General features: G+C 46.9%; 1 protein-coding gene and 2 long non-coding RNA genes across 9 annotated transcripts; 1 reads left to right on the forward strand and 2 right to left on the reverse strand.

The window, feature by feature from the left end:
• Window positions 1-26,147, reverse strand: LOC115551032 (liver carboxylesterase 2). Its single transcript, XM_030366531.1, has 13 exons — window positions 25,828-26,147; window positions 24,347-24,536; window positions 23,447-23,585; window positions 22,113-22,246; window positions 21,462-21,615; window positions 20,480-20,584; window positions 20,066-20,161; window positions 19,528-19,671; window positions 19,013-19,090; window positions 18,427-18,574; window positions 17,739-17,885; window positions 7,735-7,807; window positions 1-485 (listed from the first exon to the last, which is right to left on the reverse strand). The coding sequence occupies exons 1-13, from the start codon at window positions 25,907-25,909 to the stop codon at window positions 293-295; spliced, it is 1,683 nt and encodes a 560-aa protein (XP_030222391.1). The 5' UTR covers window positions 25,910-26,147; the 3' UTR covers window positions 1-292.
• LOC115551655 (uncharacterized) lies at window positions 589-2,398 on the forward strand. Of its 4 annotated transcripts, XR_003978169.1 has the most exons (6): window positions 589-868; window positions 1,415-1,562; window positions 1,655-1,713; window positions 1,806-1,893; window positions 2,112-2,149; window positions 2,341-2,361. It is a non-coding gene; the product is annotated as an uncharacterized LOC115551655 (long non-coding RNA). The 4 variants fall into 4 exon arrangements; XR_003978157.1 differs by lacking the exon at window positions 2,112-2,149 and having other exon boundaries at window positions 2,341-2,398; XR_003978163.1 differs by lacking the exon at window positions 2,341-2,361 and having other exon boundaries at window positions 2,112-2,324.
• LOC115551629 (uncharacterized) lies at window positions 5,177-6,985 on the reverse strand. Of its 4 annotated transcripts, XR_003978140.1 has the most exons (6): window positions 6,707-6,985; window positions 6,013-6,160; window positions 5,862-5,920; window positions 5,682-5,769; window positions 5,426-5,463; window positions 5,214-5,234 (listed from the first exon to the last, which is right to left on the reverse strand). It is a non-coding gene; the product is annotated as an uncharacterized LOC115551629 (long non-coding RNA). The 4 variants fall into 4 exon arrangements; XR_003978128.1 differs by lacking the exon at window positions 5,426-5,463 and having other exon boundaries at window positions 5,177-5,234; XR_003978134.1 differs by lacking the exon at window positions 5,214-5,234 and having other exon boundaries at window positions 5,251-5,463.

Raw genomic sequence — 26,147 nt, forward strand, 5'->3', positions numbered from 1 at the left:
CCGGCTCACAGAACCATATTGAACGAAGAGGTACATTTGAACGCAAGATAATACACACTACTCGATTATTTTTGTACCTTCTTTAAATTGATTTTCATAGTGTTCTCTCTGAACTCTGATACGTTTGTGATTTTTCTGTAATCAAAGTTTTTCGAATGTTTTCTTGTGAAGAATCCATGTTAAAAATGTGCACAATAACACAATAATCAACATAAACAGCTCAATAAGGCACATCATTAATCCCAGAGATGCATGGTCATCACTTCCTGGTGATGCGGTCGCGTTGCCGTGGCTACAGTTCCGGGTGCTCCGATTGGCCGTTCTTCTTCTGGGCGGCGCTCAGCTTCTCCGGGATGGTTTTGGTGAAGAAGGCGTACACGTCGCTGCCCAGGTGCTGCTGCACCTCCTGCTTCATGTCGATGGACAGGTAGTTCTCCTGGGGCCCGTACTGGGGCCAGGGGACCAGATCGGGGCCACCTGGACTCCTGGACACAGGAGAAGCCCCTGACTGCAGCCCGCAGACGGAGCCCACATGGAGGGGGCGGGCACTCAGTCCACATGGAGGGGGCCGGCCCTCCGCCCACATGGAGGGGGCGGGCACTCAGTCCACATGGAGGGGGCCGGCACTCCGCCCACATGGAGGGGGCGGATACTCATGCTGCGTTCGAGTATTCTCTGCGAACCGACTCGGATCTCGGATCTGACGCCACGCCCGTCCACATCGAGGGGGCGGCCACTCAGTTCACTATGGTCAAACAGCATGTGCAGCATCTGATCCCGTTTCTGACCTGAAATTAGCTGAAATGTACCTGAAATTACCTGAAATTAGAGTGTGCCCGCCCGAGCTAGTGATGCCTAAAACATGCAAGTAAGTGAGACTGTCAAAATGCCTATATTTAGTAATATTCATGCAATTATGTATTATGTCTTGTTAACTACTTAATCGTCTTTTAAGTTTTAGTTACACCTAGCATGTTCCCCCCAACATGCTAGGTCAATTTTCAGCATCATAAGGTTGAGTGATATAGTCATGTCATACACCGTTTGAAAGCTTAGAATCTGTCAACCAATGTCAACCATTCGGTGGAATAAATATGTTTAGTGAATATAGATCAAATATATCCTAGTGTCTTGGGTCAAAATAGCCCCCCTCACCCTCCTCCTCCCTTGGTCCATTCTAACTTTATCGTAGTTGTGGATATCCTTAGCAATGAGTTGATACTTCATGTTGGGTCTTGAAATGTTCATAAGCGTCCACAGAAATCGAATATCAATATTATTTTAGTCTAATTACATTGTGTATATGCACAAGCCATCTTATACAAAGCAGCCGAAAAATAGAAAACCGAAACGCTGCAATGTTTTTTTGTAGAAAACTGCTTTTATGTTTATACTGGTTTTCTTTGACTTTTAGAGACACGTCAGTGTAATTGTGAATGGCGAGAGCCCTGAAATACAGCTGGACAGCAGCGGTCTACATCACTGCCCCTTCTGCAGATACAAAGGGTCAAAATGTGATATCGACCATCACATTAAATGCCATGCCTCGGTTAAATACAGAGGTACATTTTCTTATTTTTTTATTATTATTATTTATATTATTATTGTTATTATATATTTGTATGTATGTAATGTATGCCGTTTACTCACCAAGGTCTGCAGAGGAGCTTTCAGGAAGCAGGAAGAGAAGACGGGAGGAAAAAAAAGCTACAGGTACGTGTCATATACTGTAATGTGTGATGTTGTCTTAGAGCAATTGTGAAAGACTATAGTCTTACCACCCTCCCACCACTAATACATTTCAGGATAAAGATCTCTGCACAAAAAGGGCTAGAGTTGCTCCAACAGCATCCAGCTCTGAAGGATCAGGTCATGTATAGACTGTTAATCCAGGTGAATCCATGTAGGCCTACACATATTCAGAGTGTTTGTGAGATATGATTGATTCTATTAGGCTTCTACTTCCAAATTAAGTTGTGCACATATCTCCATCAATATACAAGTTATAGCCTACTCCATGGCTGATCTATTGCGCATACTAGGGCCTACTTTTATTATTCCATTGTATTGGCCTACTCAACATTACAGACAACAATCTGTTTTATTTCCAGACAAAACTGAAGACCAGGAACTGGAACCTGGGAACCTGGTATATAATATGTGTGTAATGTTGGAGGTTGTTTGTATAGCCAGATGAAATAGTCTGATGACTAGTTGAATAGTGTTTTTTATCACTGAAAACTCATCAGTAGTAGTAGCCTTTGTTTGCATACCATTTTGTGGTTTTGGGAGGGTAGGGTGTCAAGTACAGACACAAATAATTTTTCTTTCTTCTTCAAGGAAGATTATGTTGTCCTGAAGGACACAATTCAGGCAGCAGCATGGTGCCAGTTACAGTCCTTCAAGGACAGCGTTTCTCTCCCAGAGGTCATTGGGATGGAAGGTTGGGAGCAGATGGCAGCTTCAACACAGCGCAAATCCCATGACGGCGGGGATGAGGAAGAAACGTGGAAACCATTCCAATTCTCATTCAGATTACATACTGACTATGAACTGTTCTGTGTGGAGAGGATGGACAGGAGAAACCTGAAGGTGTTTGCCTCTTTTGAGTCAAACACCTCTCCCCCTCCCCGTCCCCCCTCCCCGTCCCCCTCCCCGTGACGCCTGCGCCACACGACTCCAATGTAGTCTGATGATGCAGCATAATGGCGGCGCTTGGCAGCTATGGCGGCGGTGACGGCGATGTCGGGCGACAGAGCGTGAAGCAAGAGTGGCATCCACCTCACTGAGGAAGGCGTCAGTGTGTTCCCCCTTTGTTGTTTGACTTTGTTTGTTCTACTCTTTATTGATTTATCTTTTATGTTTATAGTTTGCAATCTATTTTTTGTAGCTGTTATTTTTTAATTGTTTTGTTGAATAAAAAGACAGTTGTTATTGCTCCTGTGATTGGTGTAACTTAATGTGCTTCACACATGTAGCTTTTCATTATGTCTATTGAGGTACATTTTTTGCCCTTAGATGTGGTCACTTCGTTATTCCTCACATTACATCTGTTAAGGTCATACCTTTGGGTCCCAGTCTTCATAGTTCCCCAAATCTTATTTTGGCTCTTACTGGGCCTGTAACTCACGGGTACAGGAGTTCGGACACGTTGCATTGTTTACAGGCAAGGGTGGATTACCGCACGGGCACACCGGGCACATGCCCAGGGGCCCAAGGGCGGCCCTAAGCCAGAGCTTCTGTGTGAAGTCGCTGTTAGTAACTTTTAATGTTGCATTGTCAAAGCAATCAGTAGAGAAATACAAAAATTCAAGCGAAAACGGCAATAGTAGGGCTATTAATACTGAGTAAAAAAAAAGATCACTAGGGGGCACTATTTCACTTAGTGAATTTGAGACAGGTCACGAACAAGGCACTGTGATTTAAACATTGAGCAACGGCGAACGGTAGTAACGTGAACTCTTAAGTGGAACCTTAATAGGTCCATGAGTGGAACAGTTAAGCGAAAAAAAAATAAACAAGAGAATATGTATTTTCAAGTCGTTTAGGCTATGCTTAACTTTATAATAGTTCCATGGTACGCAGCAAGAAAGATACCAAGTCACAATACTCCCGTACCATCTGTTTGTATAGTTTAATTAACAGCATGGGCTCCCGCTCAAGTACCCCTGACTGCAGCCCGCAGACGGAGCCCACATGGAGGGGGCGGGCACTCAGTCCACATGGAGGGGGCCGGCCCTCCGCCCACATGGAGGGGGCGGGCACTCAGTCCACATGGAGGGGGCCGGCCCTCCGCCCACATGGAGGGGGCGGGCACTCAGTCCACATGGAGGGGGCGGGCACTCCGACCTCTGACGATTGAGCAGATTTCTGCTGCTCTTGTTAATGCAAGAAACGGTAATACTATGTTAAGCTAGCGGGAGCCCATGCTGTTAATTAAACTATACAAACAGATGGTACGGGAGTATTGTGACTTGGTATCTTTCTTGCTGCGTACCATGGAACTATTATAAAGTTAAGCATAGCCTAAACGACTTGAAAATACATATTCTCTTGTTTATTTTTTTTTCGCTTAACTGTTCCACTCATGGACCTATTAAGGTTCCACTTAAGAGTTCACGTTACTACCGTTCGCCGTTGCTCAATGTTTAAATCACAGTGCCTTGTTCGTGACCTGTCTCAAATTCACTAAGTGAAATAGTGCCCCCTAGTGATCTTTTTTTTTACTCAGTATTAATAGCCCTACTATTGCCGTTTTCGCTTGAATTTTTGTATTTCTCTACTGATTGCTTTGACAATGCAACATTAAAAGTTACTAACAGCGACTTCACACAGAAGCTCTGGCTTAGGGCCGCCCTTGGGCCCCTGGGCATGTGCCCGGTGTGCCCGTGCGGTAATCCACCCTTGCCTGTAAACAATGCAACGTGTCCGAACTCCTGTACCCGTGAGTTACAGGCCCAGTAAGAGCCAAAATAAGATTTGGGGAACTATGAAGACTGGGACCCAAAGGTATGACCTTAACAGATGTAATGTGAGGAATAACGAAGTGACCACATCTAAGGGCAAAAAATGTACCTCAATAGACATAATGAAAAGCTACATGTGTGAAGCACATTAAGTTACACCAATCACAGGAGCAATAACAACTGTCTTTTTATTCAACAAAACAATTAAAAAATAACAGCTACAAAAAATAGATTGCAAACTATAAACATAAAAGATAAATCAATAAAGAGTAGAACAAACAAAGTCAAACAACAAAGGGGGAACACACTGACGCCTTCCTCAGTGAGGTGGATGCCACTCTTGCTTCACGCTCTGTCGCCCGACATCGCCGTCACCGCCGCCATAGCTGCCAAGCGCCGCCATTATGCTGCATCATCAGACTACATTGGAGTCGTGTGGCGCAGGCGTCACGGGGAGGGGGACGGGGAGGGGGGACGGGGAGGGGGAGAGGTGTTTGACTCAAAAGAGGCAAACACCTTCAGGTTTCTCCTGTCCATCCTCTCCACACAGAACAGTTCATAGTCAGTATGTAATCTGAATGAGAATTGGAATGGTTTCCACGTTTCTTCCTCATCCCCGCCGTCATGGGATTTGCGCTGTGTTGAAGCTGCCATCTGCTCCCAACCTTCCATCCCAATGACCTCTGGGAGAGAAACGCTGTCCTTGAAGGACTGTAACTGGCACCATGCTGCTGCCTGAATTGTGTCCTTCAGGACAACATAATCTTCCTTGAAGAAGAAAGAAAAATTATTTGTGTCTGTACTTGACACCCTACCCTCCCAAAACCACAAAATGGTATGCAAACAAAGGCTACTACTACTGATGAGTTTTCAGTGATAAAAAACACTATTCAACTAGTCATCAGACTATTTCATCTGGCTATACAAACAACCTCCAACATTACACACATATTATATACCAGGTTCCCAGGTTCCAGTTCCTGGTCTTCAGTTTTGTCTGGAAATAAAACAGATTGTTGTCTGTAATGTTGAGTAGGCCAATACAATGGAATAATAAAAGTAGGCCCTAGTATGCGCAATAGATCAGCCATGGAGTAGGCTATAACTTGTATATTGATGGAGATATGTGCACAACTTAATTTGGAAGTAGAAGCCTAATAGAATCAATCATATCTCACAAACACTCTGAATATGTGTAGGCCTACATGGATTCACCTGGATTAACAGTCTATACATGACCTGATCCTTCAGAGCTGGATGCTGTTGGAGCAACTCTAGCCCTTTTTGTGCAGAGATCTTTATCCTGAAATGTATTAGTGGTGGGAGGGTGGTAAGACTATAGTCTTTCACAATTGCTCTAAGACAACATCACACATTACAGTATATGACACGTACCTGTAGCTTTTTTTTCCTCCCGTCTTCTCTTCCTGCTTCCTGAAAGCTCCTCTGCAGACCTTGGTGAGTAAACGGCATACATTACATACATACAAATATATAATAACAATAATAATATAAATAATAATAATAAAAAAATAAGAAAATGTACCTCTGTATTTAACCGAGGCATGGCATTTAATGTGATGGTCGATATCACATTTTGACCCTTTGTATCTGCAGAAGGGGCAGTGATGTAGACCGCTGCTGTCCAGCTGTATTTCAGGGCTCTCGCCATTCACAATTACACTGACGTGTCTCTAAAAGTCAAAGAAAACCAGTATAAACATAAAAGCAGTTTTCTACAAAAAAACATTGCAGCGTTTCGGTTTTCTATTTTTCGGCTGCTTTGTATAAGATGGCTTGTGCATATACACAATGTAATTAGACTAAAATAATATTGATATTCGATTTCTGTGGACGCTTATGAACATTTCAAGACCCAACATGAAGTATCAACTCATTGCTAAGGATATCCACAACTACGATAAAGTTAGAATGGACCAAGGGAGGAGGAGGGTGAGGGGGGCTATTTTGACCCAAGACACTAGGATATATTTGATCTATATTCACTAAACATATTTATTCCACCGAATGGTTGACATTGGTTGACAGATTCTAAGCTTTCAAACGGTGTATGACATGACTATATCACTCAACCTTATGATGCTGAAAATTGACCTAGCATGTTGGGGGGAACATGCTAGGTGTAACTAAAACTTAAAAGACGATTAAGTAGTTAACAAGACATAATACATAATTGCATGAATATTACTAAATATAGGCATTTTGACAGTCTCACTTACTTGCATGTTTTAGGCATCACTAGCTCGGGCGGGCACACTCTAATTTCAGGTAATTTCAGGTACATTTCAGCTAATTTCAGGTCAGAAACGGGATCAGATGCTGCACATGCTGTTTGACCATAGTGAACTGAGTGGCCGCCCCCTCGATGTGGACGGGCGTGGCGTCAGATCCGAGATCCGAGTCGGTTCGCAGAGAATACTCGAACGCAGCATGAGTATCCGCCCCCTCCATGTGGGCGGAGTGCCGGCCCCCTCCATGTGGACTGAGTGCCCGCCCCCTCCATGTGGGCGGAGGGCCGGCCCCCTCCATGTGGACTGAGTGCCCGCCCCCTCCATGTGGGCTCCGTCTGCGGGCTGCAGTCAGGGGCTTCTCCTCCCGCTAGCTTAACATAGTATTACCGTTTCTTGCATTAACAAGAGCAGCAGAAATCTGCTCAATCGTCAGAGGTCGGAGTGCCCGCCCCCTCCATGTGGACTGAGTGCCCGCCCCCTCCATGTGGGCGGAGGGCCGGCCCCCTCCATGTGGACTGAGTGCCCGCCCCCTCCATGTGGGCGGAGGGCCGGCCCCCTCCATGTGGACTGAGTGCCCGCCCCCTCCATGTGGGCTCCGTCTGCGGGCTGCAGTCAGGGGTACTTGGGACACAGGGGGACGGACGGACGGATGGGGGGGGAGGGGGACACCTCAGTCCACGTCACTTGAAATGGCGATTGACATGAATATAGCTGAAGTTGTTTTCATTTCACATTGCGAGATTAAGTAGTGTGGAATTGTATGTTTTTGTTTGGCAGGATAAAGCACGTTTTCTAGAATCGCTAATGTAAAAGAATAGATGGTAAAACATGGTTACAAAGCAACAAAATATCATTAGTTAAACAACTAGCAATTTGAGTTTAAACAACGCATATTTTTAATGCAGGCGTATTCTGTTAAATCAAAATGTCTCGGACTGTAGACATGACAAAGTCCTCCTCTAAGTGAAGAAGACATTGGGAGTTTTCATGGAGAAGCTTGGAGGTGTTGTTCCTACCCTGTGCGGGCGAAGTTCCCCCAGTAGGACATCAGCAGTTTGGACAGCTGCAGCTCCTCTGCTGTGCAGGCACCTACGGGTGCAGTACGATTGTCAGAGGCACAGGTTCACCTGGAGTCTGTATAGCCTACCCCCTTTCCCCCCACCACCCCTTCTTCTTACCCCCCCCCCTCAAAACACCCGTCTTATGCACTTATTGTAAGGTTTACTTCCTGGCACTTAATGAACGCACTTATTGTACGTTGTACGTCCTGGCAGTTTAAAATAGTACTTAGAATCGTGTAGCATCTTATCCTAGCTATATTTGTTGTGTACAGGGAATGGGTTATCCTAGTGATTGTTAGAGCTTAGTGTAACAGTGTAAATAATTACTTTCTTTTATTTGTTAAATTCTTTTTAACTTGGGACTCAAACCAATATTTTATATTTTATTCTGAAAGTCCACGGCGGAAGTTTGTGTTTGAAAGTTCAGAAGCAACCAAGCTTACGTTGTGGTAAGTCGCCGTTCTGTCCGCTTGTACATAAGTTCACTTATAAATGCAAACAATGTAAAGTACGATGCTTAAAATATAGCATAACATGTCAAATCTAATGTTACATGTTGTAAGGCGTTTTGTTGGTTTGTGTGTGTTGTTTGAGGAGTTCTTGAGCACGAGGTGTATGTGACATGTGCGCGCTAATGCGGGCCTCCTCTTTTATAGTTCGAACGGACTACGGCTGAATATATATATATATGTGAACACTGGTTGTGTGTTGTCCCATGTTGCAGGTATGTTCACTTAATGTTTTTTGTTGTAAATACCACTATACGATCATTTGAAGTTTGTGTTTGAAAGTTCAGAAGCAACCAAGCTTACGTTGTGTTCGAACGGACTACGGCTGAATATATATTATATATGTGAACACTGGTTGTGTGTTGTCCCATGTTGCAGCTAATAAACCAGTCCAGTGCTCCACCCAACCTGTCTCTGTGAGTTCATATAAGAAGCAGAAGAGCTGCAGTGTACCCAAGGTCACATTGGTGCCGTGACTCGTCGATCTCCTGCTGGACGGTGGCTTCTTCAGCGCGATCCGGGGATTCGTTTTCTACTGCTGCTCCTCTGAGTGTAATCAGGTGGAAATTTTATTTGGACTGTTGAGCTGTCAGAGCATATCGATTTTTTTTCTGTTCATTAATTTTTTCAGGTGCTCTTTTGTAATTACTTTATTGCATTTTTTTGAGTGTTGAATTTAATTTGTGACATTGAACTTTTTTTTTGTTTTTTGTTTTTTTCACAATGAGTTTTAGTCAAGAGGGGTATGGCGCCCCTCGTGCCGTTGGCAGGGGGAGAGGAGGGTTGGGTTCTCCTATGTTCTTACAGTTTGGAACACCTGTGAACGGGCGTGGTATTGTTCTGGGGGGAAATGAGGGTACACCAGGGTTCCAGGCATGCAAACTAGTCACCTTTCGGCGAAATTCGCCGTTTTGAAGACAAAATTGACCACTCGTGTGATTCGTGGAGATCCGTTGAGAAAACATTTTGGGGGGGGGGGGGTCCTTGTAGCGCCTGCTAATACATTCTCAATGGAGAGGCGAGCGGACAGAGAGAAGGCGCACCATTCTGTCAGGCGGCACGACAAGTGGGCGCACTCCCGTGGAACTGTCGCTTCCGTGCTCGTCGAACGCATGCACGCACTCGTGAAGCCGCGTGGCCAACCGACAGCGCGAGCGGAAAGTCGCCTACCATCTGAAACGGCCAAGCGTGAGCCCAGTGGAGCCTTTAAATGCCTCGTTTCCACCAAGCGTTTCCACCGCCGACAGTACCCTCATGGTAGGCCGGATGTCGATCGCCGCGGCAGCTACGTAAACATCCCGAAGGTGAACGACGAGAACTGATTCCCAAAACAAACATAACAAAAATATGGTCACGTAAATAAAATATACAAACGAACAGAGCGTCGTCTCCCCGCGACCTTATATTATCTAAAACGTTCTCATCGATTCAGCCAATGGGAGTGAAGGGTAAACAAATGATAAGGCACCACCACACAAGTTAAGTAACGATCGCTGTAGGCTTCAATATCATGCAAGCACTTTGTTTTCTTTTTATTTTGTTCTACATCACAATTGCATGCTTTAATAAAGTATTGTCTTCTTTAATAGGTCCATGCTCCACCTCCTTGTTCGCCCAAGCTAACATTTACGCGACACGTCCATTGTCCAGAATAATACCTCGCGGTTTGTTTTTATCCCCATGTCACGCCCACTTTTGGCAGTGGAAACGCGAACCGTGCCGCAACTTTGCGAACCGAACCGAACGCACCCTCAGGTGGAAACGCGCCGAAAGAGAATTTTTCAGCGGGGTCACCAGTTGTGTTGATACATACTAGTCGATATAGGTGAGAGAAGACGCTGTTTTGCATGCTGCAAAACAGCGAAAGCGGGCCCTTGAGACACTGGTCCATGCCAAGAAGAAAAATAAATAATGGCATACTCCTACTGCCCTGTCCTCCCACCTCTTTTTATTCTTCTCAATATTCTTTCTTAATTTTGTAATAAGTTATGTACCTATTGGGGCTGCCCTTGCACATTATAAATTAATGCTTTGTTCGTAATTGTGCGCAGTCCTGTAATTTTTTTTTAGCTTGTAACTAACCCTAATACATTAAAAAATGAAAAAGAAAACTCCCCGGAGTATAAACCTGGAACCCTATAGTGGGTCTGTGTTTTTCTCAGCTCACGCATCATTCTCACCTTTTTCACCCCGAGCCAGTTTGCATGCCTGGGGTTCCCTTTGATCGGTAGGGATGTGTCCCCTCCCCCAAGTCACCCTGTGGGTAATTCACATGAGCCTCAACGCACAAGTTCTGCTCTCCCAAGCCCTGAGGCCCTTGCCAATGAGATAGTCAATCAGATGGGGGATGTAATTCAGCATGTTACTCAGAAGGTTGTACAGAACATTATAACCCAGCTCAGCCCATCTGTTAGTACCCCTTTAACCAATGCTTTCGCTTCGCCAACCAACGCTGACGTGTCTTCTTCAAACATGCTTGACGCCTCTCATGTACAGCTTGTATCCCACAGAAAATTGAAAGATCCCCCATGCTTCAGAGGGGAGAGCTCTGACTCTGTGTCTGTAAGAGAGTGGGAGGATCTCATGCGAACTTATATTAAGAAAAGTAATCTGAGACCTGAGGAACAAGCTGAAGAGATTCTTGTTCACCTTAGAGGTAAAGCTAAAGACATCGCCCGAGTTGGTACTAGAAATAGTGACATAGACATCACCCGTGACCCTGAAGCTATCTATGGTCTCCTACGAAAGCACTTTGACTCTGCCCCATGCTCACCTCTCCCACTAGCAGACTTCTATACCACTCTGCCTGAGAAAGAAGAGGGGGCATTTGACTATTGGCTCAGGCTGCACCGTGCCGTTGACATTGCTGTTGAACGGCTGAAAGAGCATGGCAAGACGCTAGAAAGTCCTGGCACTGAGGTAACACGCATGTTCATAAGAAACTGTCCCACCCCTGAGCTTTCTATGACCTTTCGTTCAAAGACTATGGACAAGTGGACTGCTCATGAAGTTCAGGAAATCTTATGCGAGTATCATTCAGGTCCGACATCCACTGTTAGCAAGGTAGCGAGGGAGAGGGTAACAATGAACATACAGCAGACTGCTCCACCACCACCTGTACCACCTACTGGGGGGCAGGGCGCGCCACAGTCACAGGCCACAGACTCTGCTACCCTTGAACGGCTTATCAGCATGCTGGAGAAGGTGCTTTTGCAGAGACCGGTTCAGTCGGGTCCATCCAGGCAGTCTGGCCCACCGTGTCCCAGAATTGAAGGATTACATGACGTACCTTGTTCTGTCTGTCGTGACACCGCTCACTCCGCCTTCACTCACTGCCGTGACCATAGGCTCTGTTTTCAGTGTCACTCACCAAACCACTCGAGTCGTGCTTGTCCTGGCCACACAGCCTCAAACACTCGTCAGCAGCCGGAAAACTAGTGGGTCCGCACTTCAGGGAGGACAGTGTGGATCATGATAGTGAGTCTCCCAGCTGTGACAGTGATGACTTGGAATCTTTGTACGAATCTCTTTGCTCCTTTGCACAGTCTGGAAAGACAGTAATTTTCCAATCAACACACAGACTTCAGAAATCTGACAGCTTGTTCTACACTGATGTTTGTGCTGCAGGTGGAGCTCAATTGAAAGCCATGATTGATAGTGGTTCCATTTCATGTTCTATAAGTGAAGCTGCTGCTGCACGTCTCTTGCAACACTGCCGTGATTTGAATAGTAGTCCTGCTGATGACATTGTTGTTGGTGCTGGAGGTCCATGTTTATCCAAAAGCAGTCTATGATTTAGAGGTGGTTATCTATGGCTTCAAGTTGCTCATCTCAACACTGGTCATCCCTGGACAGACAGACGACATGATTGTTGGTAGTAACGCTATCAAACTGCTGATACACTTGATGAAAAAGTCTGAAGACTATTGGAGACTTCTAGCTGCACCAGTTGACATGGCAGATGATGACTGTAGCCAGTTCTTATCCCTGCTCTCCAACTCTGAAAAGTGGCGGGGGGGGGCCCATGCCCGACAAGATCGGCACAGTAAAGTTAAGGCAGAGTATTACACTTGAACCTCTGTGTGAACACCTTGTCTGGGGCAAGTTGCCTGTATCTGCACCTTTGTCAGTGGGGAGCACAGTTGTTGTCGAACCGACTCAGTCAAGATCAAGGCCCAGAAATGTACTGGTTGGTCGTGTTGTCACACCTCTGTGGGGTGACAGGTGGGTGCCCGTAAAACTGATCAATCCTAGCAGCAAGGCAGTGACTCTGAGGAGAAACTGCAAGATTGCAGATGTCTTCCCATGTGTCGCAGTTGAGGAACTGCCCTCACCTGAAAAGGTTTCTGTCAATATCCAAGATGTCTCACAGGGCTCTGTGGTGACAAAGTCCCCTCAGCAGAGAAAAGAGGTCTTAAACGACTTGGGACTACAAGACTTGGATTTAGATGGCTGTGAGGTGTCTGATCAGTGGAAAGATCGACTTTTGGAGCTCGTCGTGAAGTATGAGTCGGTCTTCTCAAGGGATAAGATGGACTGCGGGGAGGCTACGGAATTCGTCCACAAAATACACCTTGTGGACGAGAGGCCGTTTCGCCTACCGTACCGCCGAGTTCCACCAACACAGTACGAGAAGTTGAGGACCGCATTGAATGAGATGGAGGAAAGAGGCATTATCCGGAAGTCACACAGTGAGTACGCTTCACCACTGGTCTTGGTGTGGAAAAAGGATGGCAGTCTGCGCATTTGTACTGATTTCAGATGGCTTAATGTGAAGACTGTGCTCTTGCTGCACTTGGAGGAAATGTCTTCTTTTCCACCATGGACTTGACTTCCGGATTTTACAATGTACCACTTCATGAGGAACACAAGAAGTACACAGCCTTTTCCTCCCCCTTTGGCCTCCATGAGTACAATAGGATGCCCCAAGGTCTATCTAACCGTCCCGCAACCTTCATGCGGATGATGTTATCGATCTTCGGGGATGAAAACTTCAGCAGCTTGCTCTGTTACTTAGACGACCTGATGGTCTTTGCCCCCAGTGAGCAGCTAGCCCTTGAACGTCTGGAGTTAGTGTTCTCCCGTCTAAAAACTCACAAACTTAAGCTGGCTCCCAAGAAATGCCATCTTCTGAAGAGCTCAGTTAGGTTTCTGGGCCACATTATCTGTGCAGATGGGGTGAGAACAGACCCTGACAAGGTCAAGACTATTGCTGATGTAGGAGAGTCAGAGTTGATGGAAAATGATGGTGTCACGCCTTCCTGGAAAAAGATAAGGTCTTTCCTTGGCATGGTTTTTTATTACCAGCATTTCATTGCTGACTGCTCTGCAAAAGCCAAACCTCTTTTCAGGCTAATTTCTGGACGTCAAGTTCAGTCTCAGGCCAAGAAAAGAGCTAAGTTCAAGAAAAAACCCTCTGCCCCATTGGCTATGACGCCAAGTTACTGGACTGCTGCATGTCAGGAATCTTTCCAAATCCTGAAAAGTGAACTCACTCATGGTGTTACTTTGGCTCACCCAAACTTCGACCAGGCTTTCATCCTTGCTGTCGATGCTTCCTTTGATGGCATTGGGGCCGTCTTGTCTCAAGTGGCACCTGGTGAGACAATTGCAAGGCCTGTGGCCTTTGCTAGCAAGACATTGACCCGTTCTCAAATGAACTACCCCGCACACAGGCTGGAATTCCTGGCACTGAAATGGGCCGTATGCGACAAATTCAGTCATTGGCTAAAGGCGAAACACTTCACCGCCTGGACGGATAACAACCCCCTGTCCTACATTCTGACAAAACCACGCTTAGATGCATGTGAGCAGAGGTGGGTGGCCAAGCTGGCAGCGTTCAACTTCGATCTGAAGTACGTTCCAGGAGCTAAGAACACTGTTGCAGACGCTTTGAGCCGTGAGCCATTTGTTCAGTCATGTGTTGGTCACCGCTTGCTGAAAGAGCCTTATATCGCATTATTGGACGAAGTCAATGGCGTTGTCAGAGGCACGGTGCAGGATGCTTTTCGGCTGACGAATAGTTGTCAGGTTGTTCAAGGTGCAAGGGCAGAGCCATCAGACCTTAGTGATGTGCATGATCCTCAGACTGAGGGAAGTTCCATCAGCTCGGACGAGGTGTCAGCTGCACTGAGCGCTCATCGTGGTTGTGGTCATCTCAGTGCTAACTTACCATTGCCACAGTTGCCTGACGAAGACCCTTCCACTGTGATCCCTCAGAGCCAGCTTTTGAGCCTGCAGGAACAGGACCAAACAATAAGCAGAGTCCTGTTCTATGTGCAGCGAAAAAGGAAAGCTACCAGACGTGAGGCTGCAGCTGAACCTGCCTGCGTCAGTAAGCTCCTTAGACATTGGGAAAAGCTAAAAGTACAAAATGGGATTCTGTACAGGGTGAGAAAAGACAACCGACTGAACAAAAAGTTGTCACAGTTCATTGTGCCAGATGGCCTTAAACATGAAATTCTCCTTGGTCTCCATGACAATGCTGGTCATCAGGGCCGTGCACGGACCCTCTCCCTCGCCAGAGAGAGGTTTTTCTGGGCTGGCATGGAAACAGACATAGTAAATCATGTGCGACGATGTGAACGATGCATTGTTGGCAAAACTCTTGAACCTGCAGCCCGTGCACCCCTTGAATCCATTCACACATCTGAACCAATGGAGCTGGTGTGCATTGACTTTTGGACAGCTGAACTGAGTGAAAAAAAAACTGTTGATGTCTTGGTCATAACCGACCACTTCTCCAAAATGGCACATGCTTTCCCCTGTCAGAGTCAAACTGCGAAACACGTAGCTCGCCGATTGTGGGATGATTTCTTCTGTGTGTATGGCTTTCCCAAGAGAATCCATTCGGATCAGGGGGCCAATTTTGAGAGCAGGCTCCTAAAGGAACTTTTGGAGATGGCAGGAGTAAAGAAGTCGCACACCACACCTTACCACCCAATGGGTAATGGTGTCACGGAGCGTTTCAACAGGACGCTGGGGAATATGTTGAGAACTCTTCCCCCAACTGCAAAAGCCAGGTGGCCTCAGGTGCTGCGGACTCTAACCTTTTGCTACAACTGTACTGTGCATGAGACGACCGGCTTTGCCCCATTTTACCTCATGTATGGTCGGGTTCCACGTCTTCCTATTGACGTCATGTTCCAGCATGTGGTTCAAGATGATAAAGTGATCAGCCATGGCGAGTTTGTCTCACGGTTGAAGCAGGACTTGAGCGAAGCCTCAGGGATTGCTCTGAAACACAGCCTTGACGAGCAAGCACGTCATGCCAGGCTGTACAACCGCAGAGTGAAGGGCTCTCCACTGGCTATGGGTGATCGCGTGTTGTTGGCCAACCGTGGTGAAAGAGGGAAAAGAAAGCTTGCTGACAAGTGGGACTCTACACCATACGATGTTGTGTCTGTGAGGTCTGGGATTAACGTATACAGAATCAGAGATGCCATAACTGGCAGAGAGAGAGTTGTGCACCGGAACCTTCTCCTCCAGGTTGACTTTCTTACTGTGGATGAAACTCCTGCTTCCCTTGTCGACTCAGATAATCTGGATGTGGCATGTGGAAGTGGTCGAGACTCTGTGGAGATGAACAATGTAGATGGCTACAACCAGACTATGGACTGGTTAATCCACTCACCTGACCCAGTCCCTGTCAGTGTGGCCCACTCATCTGACCCAGGCCCCGTCAGTGTCGCCCACTCACCTGACCCAGGCCCTGTCAGTGTCGCTCATTCATCTGACCCAGCCCGTCAGTGTCGCTCATTCTTCTGACCCAGTTTCCGCTAGTGTTGCTCACTTATCTGTGCCATATGTATCTCACTTGGCTTTCAGAGAAGAAGTTGATGAAAACACTGCTATTTGTTTGCAACCTTGCAGTGTTCATGCAGGTCAGGGTGGTGCAGTCACTACTAAATATGGGAGACATGTCAGACCTCCTAAGAAGCTGATTCATGAGATGTCAACACAGAAGGTTGAGCATATCTCTCCTGGTTCAAGTCCTGTGTATGCATTCTTCCATGGACTGTAGGGGCTGCATCCAAATACTATTTTGTTTGTTCCTTGGGTATGCAATGTGTGTTGCCTTGATCGAGATGTTCAGAAGGTGTATATGGCATCTTCTACTGGTCTGTGGAAAGTATTGGGCTCGGTACCTCCTAATCCTTTTGCACTCCCTATGGGGGGATTTTGTATCGACTGTAGTTCGCATCGGTGGTTTGGCTTCACATTGAGCAACCCTAATTTTTTTTTTTTTCTTTCTTTCTATTTCTTTTCTCGTTATACTGCTCTGGATTTGTCTGTTGTTTAACTGAATTTAAAGGGGGTGTATGTAACAGTGTAAATAATTACTTTCTTTTATTTGTTAAATTCTGTTAAACTTGGGACTCAACCAATATTTTATATTTTATTCTGAAAGTCCACGGCGGAAGTTTGTGTTTGAAAGTTCAGAAGCAACCAAGCTTACGTTGTGGTAAGTCGCCGTTCTGTCCGCTTGTACATAAGTTCACTTATAAATGCAAACCATGTAAAGTACGATGCTTAAAATATAGCATAACATGTAAAATCTAATGTTACATGTTGTAAGGCGCTTTGTTGGTTTGTGTGTGATGTTTGAGGAGTTCTTGAGCACGAGGTGTATGTGACATGTGCGCGCTAATGCTGGCCTCCTCTTTTATAGTTCGAACGGACTACGGCTGAATATATATATATGTGAACACTGGTTGTGTGTTGTCCCATGTTGCAGGTATGTTCACTTAATGTTTTTTGTTGTAAATACCACTATACGATCATTTGAAGTTTGTGTTTGAAAGTTCAGAAGCAACCAAGCTTACGTTGTGTTCGAACGGACTACGGCTGAATATATATATATGTGAACACTGGTTGTGTGTTGTCCCATGTTGCAGCTAATAAACCAGTCCAGTGCTCCACCCAACCTGTCTCTGTGAGTTCATATAAGAAGCAGAAGAGCTGCAGTGTACCCAAGGTCACATTAGCACTTGGTTCTATGAACACCCTCACTGTACCGACAGTGATATATTTTTGTTTCTCTTTCTTCTGAAAAATGTACTTATTATAAGTCGCTTTGGATAAAAGCGACTGCTAAATGCCCTAAATGTAAATTAAGGGTGCATTGCGGGCTTTGTTCCGCATTCAATCCCCCCCCCCACAAGCTAGCGTTCAAAACATAATGGAACCAAGATGGCCGCTCAACTGCCAGTGCTTCAATAATAATAATAAAAATAATATATTTAATTTGTAGAGCACGAGCATTCAGAAATCTCAAAGTGCTACAGAGTGTAAGAGAGAGGAAAAACTGGTTGTTTAAACATATAATGCATTTTTTTTAAACAGTAAAAACAGTAAAAGGGAAATTAGCAAAAGGCTTTTCTTTTCTTTTTTTTTTTTACCTTTTTTAATCGATTATTGCTAGAACCTTCCGAATGGCGGCCTACTCACCGGTCAGCTGGGTTTGGGTGGTGAAGCAGAATCCCAACACCAGGATCATCTCATCACCGTGATCGGCGCCCACGAAGCTGGGCCGCTTCTCCTTGAGGAACTGGGGGGCATGATGGTACTGGTACAGGTAGACTGGGGCACCAGCATCTGAGACGGAAACACACAGGGAGGGAGGGACAACATGTGACCAGATAATAACATAACATCTGAGACGCACACACACACACACACGTGAGCAGGTAATGACATAACATCTGAACAGATAATACAAAGATAACAGAGCAGATAATAACATACCATCTGAGAAACACACATGTGAGCAGATAATAACATACCATACAGGGTGGGGCAACATGTGAGCAGATAATACATAAGATAGAGCAGATAGGATGTGTCACAGCACTACTGTACCGACAGCGATGTTATTGTTTTCTTCTCACAAATGTACTTATTTTAAGTTGATTGGGATAAAAGCGTCTGTTAAATGCTTAATGTCACAGCAGAAAGTCGAGACAGTTGTAGAGTTAAGAAGATAAATCAGTAATAGGAAGAACATAAATGAAGTAAACAGCAATGTAAATGCAAAAGAACGTAGTGTAGAGCGATATCATTCCAAGCAGTGGAGACTGACGTTATTAACAGTGCTTAATGATGCTTTATTAATGAGAGGAGTCCTTTTCAGGCTGACCTCTGTGGGCTTTGGCCGTGGTGATGGCTGGGATGGTGAAAATCATGTCTCCTAGCAGCTTGGTGAAAACCTTTCGGATTTCATTCCGATCCTCAGTTGTTCCTAAGTATTCCTCCTCCAAAAGGTCCCGTATGGGTTTATCTTTGAGCTGCAAACACACACAAGAGATCCCTTTTATATTCCAATCTCATATCCACACTGGAACCACAACCCAGGACTGAAGCTTAGATTATTATACAGTCGGTTCTTTTCACAACTGTAATCTTTTTTTCTGCGTTTACACTGTATTCATCATGGTTGCATAATGAAAAGTTATCGCTACAATTATGAGCTAGGAGGAGCTAACATGGCTAGCTATCATATCAACAGTAAAGAAAGCACAGAGATGCAGCTTTTCTTTCTCCAGTGCATCCCAGTTCTTCCCAGTACCAAGCTAGCAAGCAAACCTGCCAGAAAGACTCGACATGTGGACAGGAGCCTAAGCTACCATCGTACCACGGACTAGCAAAATGGCGGAATGAGTTGTTCCTGCTACAACACCTGCTCACTCCCCTCCGGGTGGAACACTCCCAGTATGGCCACTCACCTCTGGGAGGAAAACTCCCAGTATAGCCATGGTCTGCTCTCTGTCCATCCCCTCTGTCCAGTTCGGGGGGCATAACATCTAAACAAAGAGACAAAATGGCCGGTTGCCCATCGTTATTCTCTTAGCGTTTCGGTCTACATTTGATGTTGATTGATTTAATATTTTATACTTTATTTTTTATTCATTACATATCTGAGGAATTGAATCGCCCACAAGGACCCTCCACTATAGAATAACTTGCACCAACTTATTTGTGGTATAAATGATTTAGTGCTAATTAACTTATTTAATGAGTTAATTCATTTAATTAAAATAAAAAAACGTGGATACCAGTGCAACCCTAAAACACACATAATAAGCCCTACAACAACCCGTTAGTGATGCACAACATCAATACACACCGCCACTGTACCCACAACACAACCCTCAGTCCATGTCGGTGTGTGCTTGATAAATCAAACCCCAGGACGTCCGACCACGCCCCCTCCGTTACACACAAACGGTCGTGGACTCACAGAAGGCAGCAGCCAGCCGCCCTCGTCACTGTTGAGCCCCGTCATGAAGGGGATCGGGAGGATCTGGTGGTCCCGGTAGATCTTGTTCACTTTGTCTGTCAGGAAGAGTCCATCCATAGTCACCGGGAACCCCAGCGTCGGGTCCTGGAGGAGAACGGGATGTTAGAGTCTGCATCCAGGGTTGGCAGATTTGGTGGGAAATCTGGCCCAATCTGGCAACACTGCCCTTGGGGTTTGCCGGAATGGAAGGGAAATATGGCCCAATCTGGCAACACTGCCCTTGGGGTTGCTAGATTGGAAGGGAAATCTGGCCCATCTGGCAACACTGCCCTTGGAGTTGGCAGATTTGGTGGGAGATCTGGCCCAATCTGGCAACACTTCCCTTGGGGTTGCCGGAATGGAAGGGAAATCTGGCCCAATCTGGCAACACCGCCAAAGGGCAGTCAGACAGTCGTTACTTAGTCCTGTTCACACTGTGTTTCACCGTGTGCCAGTAGATCAATCCTGAACCAAAGTGTTTAAACCTTTCAGGACTCACTTTCGTTAGAGCCAGTAATGCATTGGAGTCCATGTTCTTCAAACATCTGGTAATTGTCTCAGGGCTGGCGTCACAGCCTAATTTGTTGGCTACCATCTAGTTATGAAAAAGAGTAGGCAGCTGTTGTTATGAATATACAAGTATGCTGTATACTGTATACAAACAAACACACACACACAGACGCACAGACACACACACACACACACACACACACACACACACACACACACACACACACACACACACACACACACAAACACACACACACACACACAAACACCACACACACACAAACACACATACACACATTAAAGGTGATGTAGGTAAGTTAGCCTTTTTCAATTGAGCTAAACCTACAAAACGTACATACTGCACCTTTAACCTGATTAGTTTCCCTGTATGCATAAGACGTACCTGGGTCATTAGCGGTGATTGGTCGGACACCAGGTTTTTCAACGCCGCGGTGCCACTCTGTGCGATGGCGTGCTTGAACAGCCCGGCGGACATCGGAGAGATCGTCTAGAGGCCGCAGGGCAGAGACAAAACATCCATGTCAGACCAGTCGCACACTGAACCCATCACCACCAACACAACAACCCCCACATGGGCAGTCTGGGGCGGCCGGCTACATGAAGACCCACCTTTTTAAGATCGCTTTCACCATAAGAACCTCCTACCCGCCTCCACCCTTTCTCCTCTTTAAAAAAAAAACATTTCTACTTATATACGTCCCTATTAAATTATTTTTATGTGTTGTTCACTGGGTTAGCCCACATGGGTTAGCCCTGAAGCCGTGTCAGCTGATCCACCCGACCGTACTCTGTGCACATCATCCTCAAACCACGGCGTGAGCGGGTGTGTGTGTGTGTGGAGTAGAGACTCTGCGGCTAAACCGCGGATCGGGCGGATGACGCGACAAATTTTTTTTGATTAAATTCGGGCGGGTGGCGGTTAAACCAAATATTCATACTTCTTTTCATTGTTATATAACGTTTTCCGGCGGTGAATTATATTTCAGAATTCAATGATGCTAAGCAGATCTCTGTCAAGGAATGTGGATCTTTTTTTTTTGTGGTAACGTCTTCAGTTGCTAAGCGACGTCAACGTCTTTGGGGGCGGACCATTGATCAACGCTTCGGAGATGGCAGCGCAGGCTATCCTACTAGGGACTTTAGCCTTGCAATATCTTTGCTTCATTGGATCAGTCTCCTATCAAGAACACGCAAGAGCTTTCTAGCATCGCGTCAGCAGCGCCTCGCATCGGCGGATGCGGTTTTTAAAATGGGTAAAAAAACGTTGGTGCGGATCGAATGCGGACGGATGATGCGTTTGTGATGCGGTTGCGGACGAAACAACAGCCCATCCGAGCGCGTTTCTAATGCGGAGAAGCTCTGACCAGCAGCGAGACGCTGTTGCCCCCCGCGGACTCCCCGAAGATGGTGACCAGGCCGGGGTCTCCTCCGAAGGCCCGGATGTTCTGCTGGACCCAGCGCAGCGCCTCCACCTGGTCCAGCAGGCCCAGGTTTCCGGGGACGGCCCCGTCTCCGGTGCTGGGGGAGGGACCGACACAGGCTGCTGAAGACACACCTGACAGACTCTACTGGACTATACTAGTCTTTGATTTGACTCCATCAGGGCGACCGGGCGTTAGCTTACAGAGTCCAGAGATGTGGGAACACACCGTTTAGTTGAGCTACGTTAGTGGTTCTGCTAAGCTAACGCTCCTAACCCTTATTGGCAGCCAAATAGGTAACATATTGTTGTTTTTACCACTACAAAGCCTTGATTACATTTGTTTCTATTTTTGCACTCGGTTCTATGAACAGCCGTATTGTGCCGACAGCGATATATCGTTTTTTCTCTTTCATCTGACAAATGTACTTGCTCCAAGTCACTTGGGATAAAAGTGTCTGTTAAAAGGTCAATGTAAATGTATTTATATTTGAGTTATGGATTTTCCTGATTTTCCCTCACGGTATCCCTTAAGTCCTAACTTTGGGGAGGCTCCGTTCAGTCCGTCTCCAGATCTCCTGACCTCTGACCTCACCTGAAGAAGCCCAGCAGCCCCAGGCGGTACTGGAGGACAACCACCACCACGTCCTGGTAGGCCGCCAGTGCCGAGCCCTCGTAGATTGTGGCCGTGCCGCTGCTGAAGCCCCCGCCATGGATCCACACCATCACCTACAGAGGGACCCCCAACACACACCACACCAACCAGTCAGCCCCCACCACACTAACCAGTCAGCCCCCACCACACCAACCAGTCAGCCCCCACCACACTAACCAGTCAGCCCCCACCACCCTAACCAGTCAGCCCCCACCACACTAACCAGTCAGCCCCCACCACACCAACCAGTCAGCCCCCACCACACTAACCAGTCAGCCCCCACCACACTAACCAGTCAGCCCCCACCACATCAACCAGTCAGCCCACACCACACCAACCAGTCAGCCCCCACCACACTAACCAGTCAGCCCCCACCACACTAACCAGTCAGCCCCCACCACACTAACCAGTCAGCCTCCAACACACTAACCAGTCAGCCCCCACCACACTAACCAGTCAGCCTCCACCACACTAACCAGTCAGCCCCCACCATACTAACCAGTCAGCCCCCACCACACCCACCAGACCTGTAGCTCTACTTTGAGATCTGTGTCAACCCCCTGCGCCCCCTTTGGGTCAAAGCTGCCACTACAAGGGCAGGGCTGGGTCTCAGAGTCACAATGACCTAACTGACCACCCCTGAGCCCTGAGGCTGGGGTTAGATAAGCAGGTTGTCACCCTCCTTCAGTGGCACCCTTCAGTGGCACCCTTTGGGTGGATGCTGGCCCTCTACTGCCTTACTCTTTCACATGGGCACTTTGCTTGATCTAATTCTTTCATCAGATATCCTTGCAGGCAAACCAACTGTCCCTAGACATTTGTTTCACCTTGTTTATATCAAATAAATTACCTTTATGATTTAAAACTGCCTTCTGTTTGACTCCCTTTATTGTGTGATGGTGTACGACTCTACCGTCACAGATCAAACACTTAAAATGGTACCTAGCATGGCCGTTATAGTGAGCATTCAAATCAAATAAACCACATTGGAGACGTGGTCTGGGTACAGCATGGACCTGTCCTCCCCCAGGACCCTTAGACGTGGTCGCGGTACAGCATGGACCTGTCCTCCCCCAGGACCCTTAGACGTAGTCGGGGTACAGCATGGACCTGTCCTCCCCCAGGACCCTTAGACGTGGTCGGGGTACAGCATGGACCTGTCCTCCCCCAGGACCCTTAGACGTGGTCGGGGTACAGCATGGACCTGTCCTCCCCCAGGACCCTTAGATGTGGTCTGGGTACAGCATGGACCTGTCCTCCCCCAGGACCCTTACCGGCAGGTCGGAGCCCGGGGCGGCGTGCGAGGGAGCGAAGACGTTGAGGTAGAGGCAGTCCTCAGACACGTCCGGGAGCTCCACCTTCATGGAGAGGAACGTCATCAGGCCTTCCAGGAGTTCTTTGCTCTGAAGGCACCTGTTGGAGAACACCGAGAGATTCATTCCTCATGCTCGGGGATAAGGCTTCGAGGTCAACTGAGGCCTAATTTGGTTTCTGACAAGATGACGAAATACAATACAGCTCGGACAAACTGGTGAAGCTTGTACGACTACTGCTCATTATGTATGAAGTATCGGTCAACGTTTCCAAATAACAAATATTAACCTCCTGATTTGAAGCCAATATTGTCACATTTCAAATTTAATTTGGGGTCACTCCTGTTTGTGCCCGCTCACTCCTGTTTCTGCTCACTCCTGTTTCTGCTCACTCCTGTTTCTGCTCACTCCTGTGTGTGATCATTCCTGTGTGTATCTGTGTGTGTGTGTGTGTGTGTGTGTGTGTGTGTGTGTGTGTGTGTGTGTGTGTGTGTGTGTGTGTGTGTGTGTGTTTGTATGTGTGTGTGCTCACTCCTGTGTGTGCGTGTGTGTGCTCACTCTGGTATGTGCTCACTCCTGTGTGTGTGTTTGTGTGTGTGTGTGTGTGTGTGTGTGCGTGTGTGTGCTCACTCCCGTGTGAGTCATTGGTCATTCCAAATAAAGTAATCAAATGTGTGTGTGTGTGTGTGCTCACTCCTGTGTGTGTGTGTGTGTGTGTGTGTGTGTGTGTGTGTGTGTGTGCGTGTGCGTGTGCGTGTGTGCTCACTCCCGTGTGTGTGTGTGTGTGTGTGTGCGTGTGTGTGTGTTTGTGTGTGTGTGTGTGTGTGTGTGCGTGTGTGTGTCTGCGTGCTCACTCCTTACATGTCGGGCTCCTTGGTGGCCTCCCTCACGCCCTCCCACCCGTCCGCGGGCTGGGGGGCGCTGAACCTCAGCGGGCCAACGGGTGGTTTGGCGAAGGGGACGCCCATGAAGGCCTGGACGTCGGCCTCCTGACCTTTGACCCCGACGTACCGGCCCCTCAGGGCCCCCAGCGTCGCCTTCACCACGGGCCCTTGGAGCGAAGGCAGCCGGGGTTAGACTCAGAGCGCTTTACAACGCCGCCTCACATTCCCCCATTCACACACCGACGGCGGAGTCAGCCACGCAAGGTGACTGCAAGCTTGTCGGACACGGTCAGGGCGAGGTGTCCAGACACTCTGCAGTGGGCACGAGTGTCTAGGCCAAGCCCCAACCACTGCGAGTTCTACCAGCATCCAATGTGGAAGTGACAGACATTGCAGTAGCACCGGGTGGCCACTACGAGGTGGTACCAAAAGGGAGCAATTCTTCGTTGACTCACTTGTTAAACAGGCCGTTTTCACAGTCTTATTAAACCTATTTACAGCCTGGTCCATAATGTTTAGTTCATATCACCATGACAACACTGGGTGGGGTGAATTTCTTTTTAGCAGGCCAGTTTTTATTTTATTGGAGGTTCAAATGTATGAATAATTAGGGGCGGCCTCTTGAGTGACAGCCAGCCGCTGACTCTCACCTCCACTCGGAGGCTAGTTTTCAGGATTAGCATGCTATCTCCGTCATCATGACCTCGACTGCGTTCATTCCTATTGTTCATTCCGGTGCCAGGAAGCCTGCTCTGCGGTCAACTGCACCAACCGGTCGTTTTAAAACGAATGAGCAACGAGCTAATTCGATGTACGTCACCTAGATGGGCGTATCTCCCAGTCACCTTTTGACTCCCCGCACGGCCCCCAAATGCCCCACCTTAGCGCCGACACTGCTTCGAAATGGCTTTGGTTTCACACTAGTCCAGACATGCCGCGCAGGAGCCACTCTCTGTCAGCTCGTCTGCGGATTCTAGACTTTCCCATGTTCTTCTCACGTATGATCTTTGGGGCGAGATGGTTCGTTGAATTGTTATTGCACTTTTGTAAATGCAAACGTCACTGGATAATGCATGAATAAGAATATAGCCTAACATGCATATTATGGTGGTAAAACCTGCGTCCACAAACAGCATGGTCTGATGGCGTTTGGTAATATAATAAGCTCAGTTTGCGTTCAGTGTGGTGGATTTAAGTCATAGTCATCAGTAAGTATTTTTTCTTAAGGTATTGCATAATCAGCGGTATCTAGGGACGGCAGATTGATGGCGAAATATTCCTATTGGTATGATTATGATATTAAAATTTTATCAAAACATTAAACAGAGGCTGATAAATAAAGCATAATAATTATGAATGATCCATGATGATCACGGAAACCATGGATTGTAAGTTGCTTGTCCGTCGCTGGTATTTTATATTCACTCAATCAAATCAAATCAAATGTCGCGGACTTACCTTGAGTTTCTGCACACGCAGAAAGAAAAAACAACACGCACGAGAGCGCGACTGTCACTGCGTTCACACAGAGCACCATCATGCAGCTTGCAGGATCCTCCTCTCTGGGTGGTCTGTCTGAGGTCCTCAGTGGGTTCCCAGGCGACTGACAGCGAAGGATTAGTTCCAGAATTTGCTCCACTCAAGGAAAGACGATCCCTTTGATTAGCGGTGTCAGCGGCCCATAGGTAAATGTCCGCTGATCAGACAACATACATTTATTGTGACGTCCTACGAGGCGAAATCACAAATTCAGTTATGTCCCACTCCTAGCCTGCCTC

The sequence above is a fragment of the Gadus morhua genome, chromosome 1, assembly GCF_902167405.1.
Source record: "Gadus morhua chromosome 1, gadMor3.0, whole genome shotgun sequence".
NCBI classification, from domain to species: domain Eukaryota; kingdom Metazoa; phylum Chordata; class Actinopteri; order Gadiformes; family Gadidae; genus Gadus; species Gadus morhua.

Excerpts from the sequence above, each read along its gene's own strand:
- LOC115551032 (XM_030366531.1), bottom strand. The coding sequence starts at position 25,909 with ATGATGGTGCTCTGTGTGAACGCAGTGACAGTCGCGCTCTCGTGCGTG. Across the intron at positions 23,586-24,346 it reads GCCACCAAGGAGCCCGACAT|GTGCCTTCAGAGCAAAGAAC; the intron begins GTAAGGAGTGAG and ends GTTCTCCAACAG. Across the intron at positions 17,886-18,426 it reads CACGGCCAAAGCCCACAGAG|ATGCTGGTGCCCCAGTCTAC; the intron begins GTCAGCCTGAAA and ends TTTCCGTCTCAG.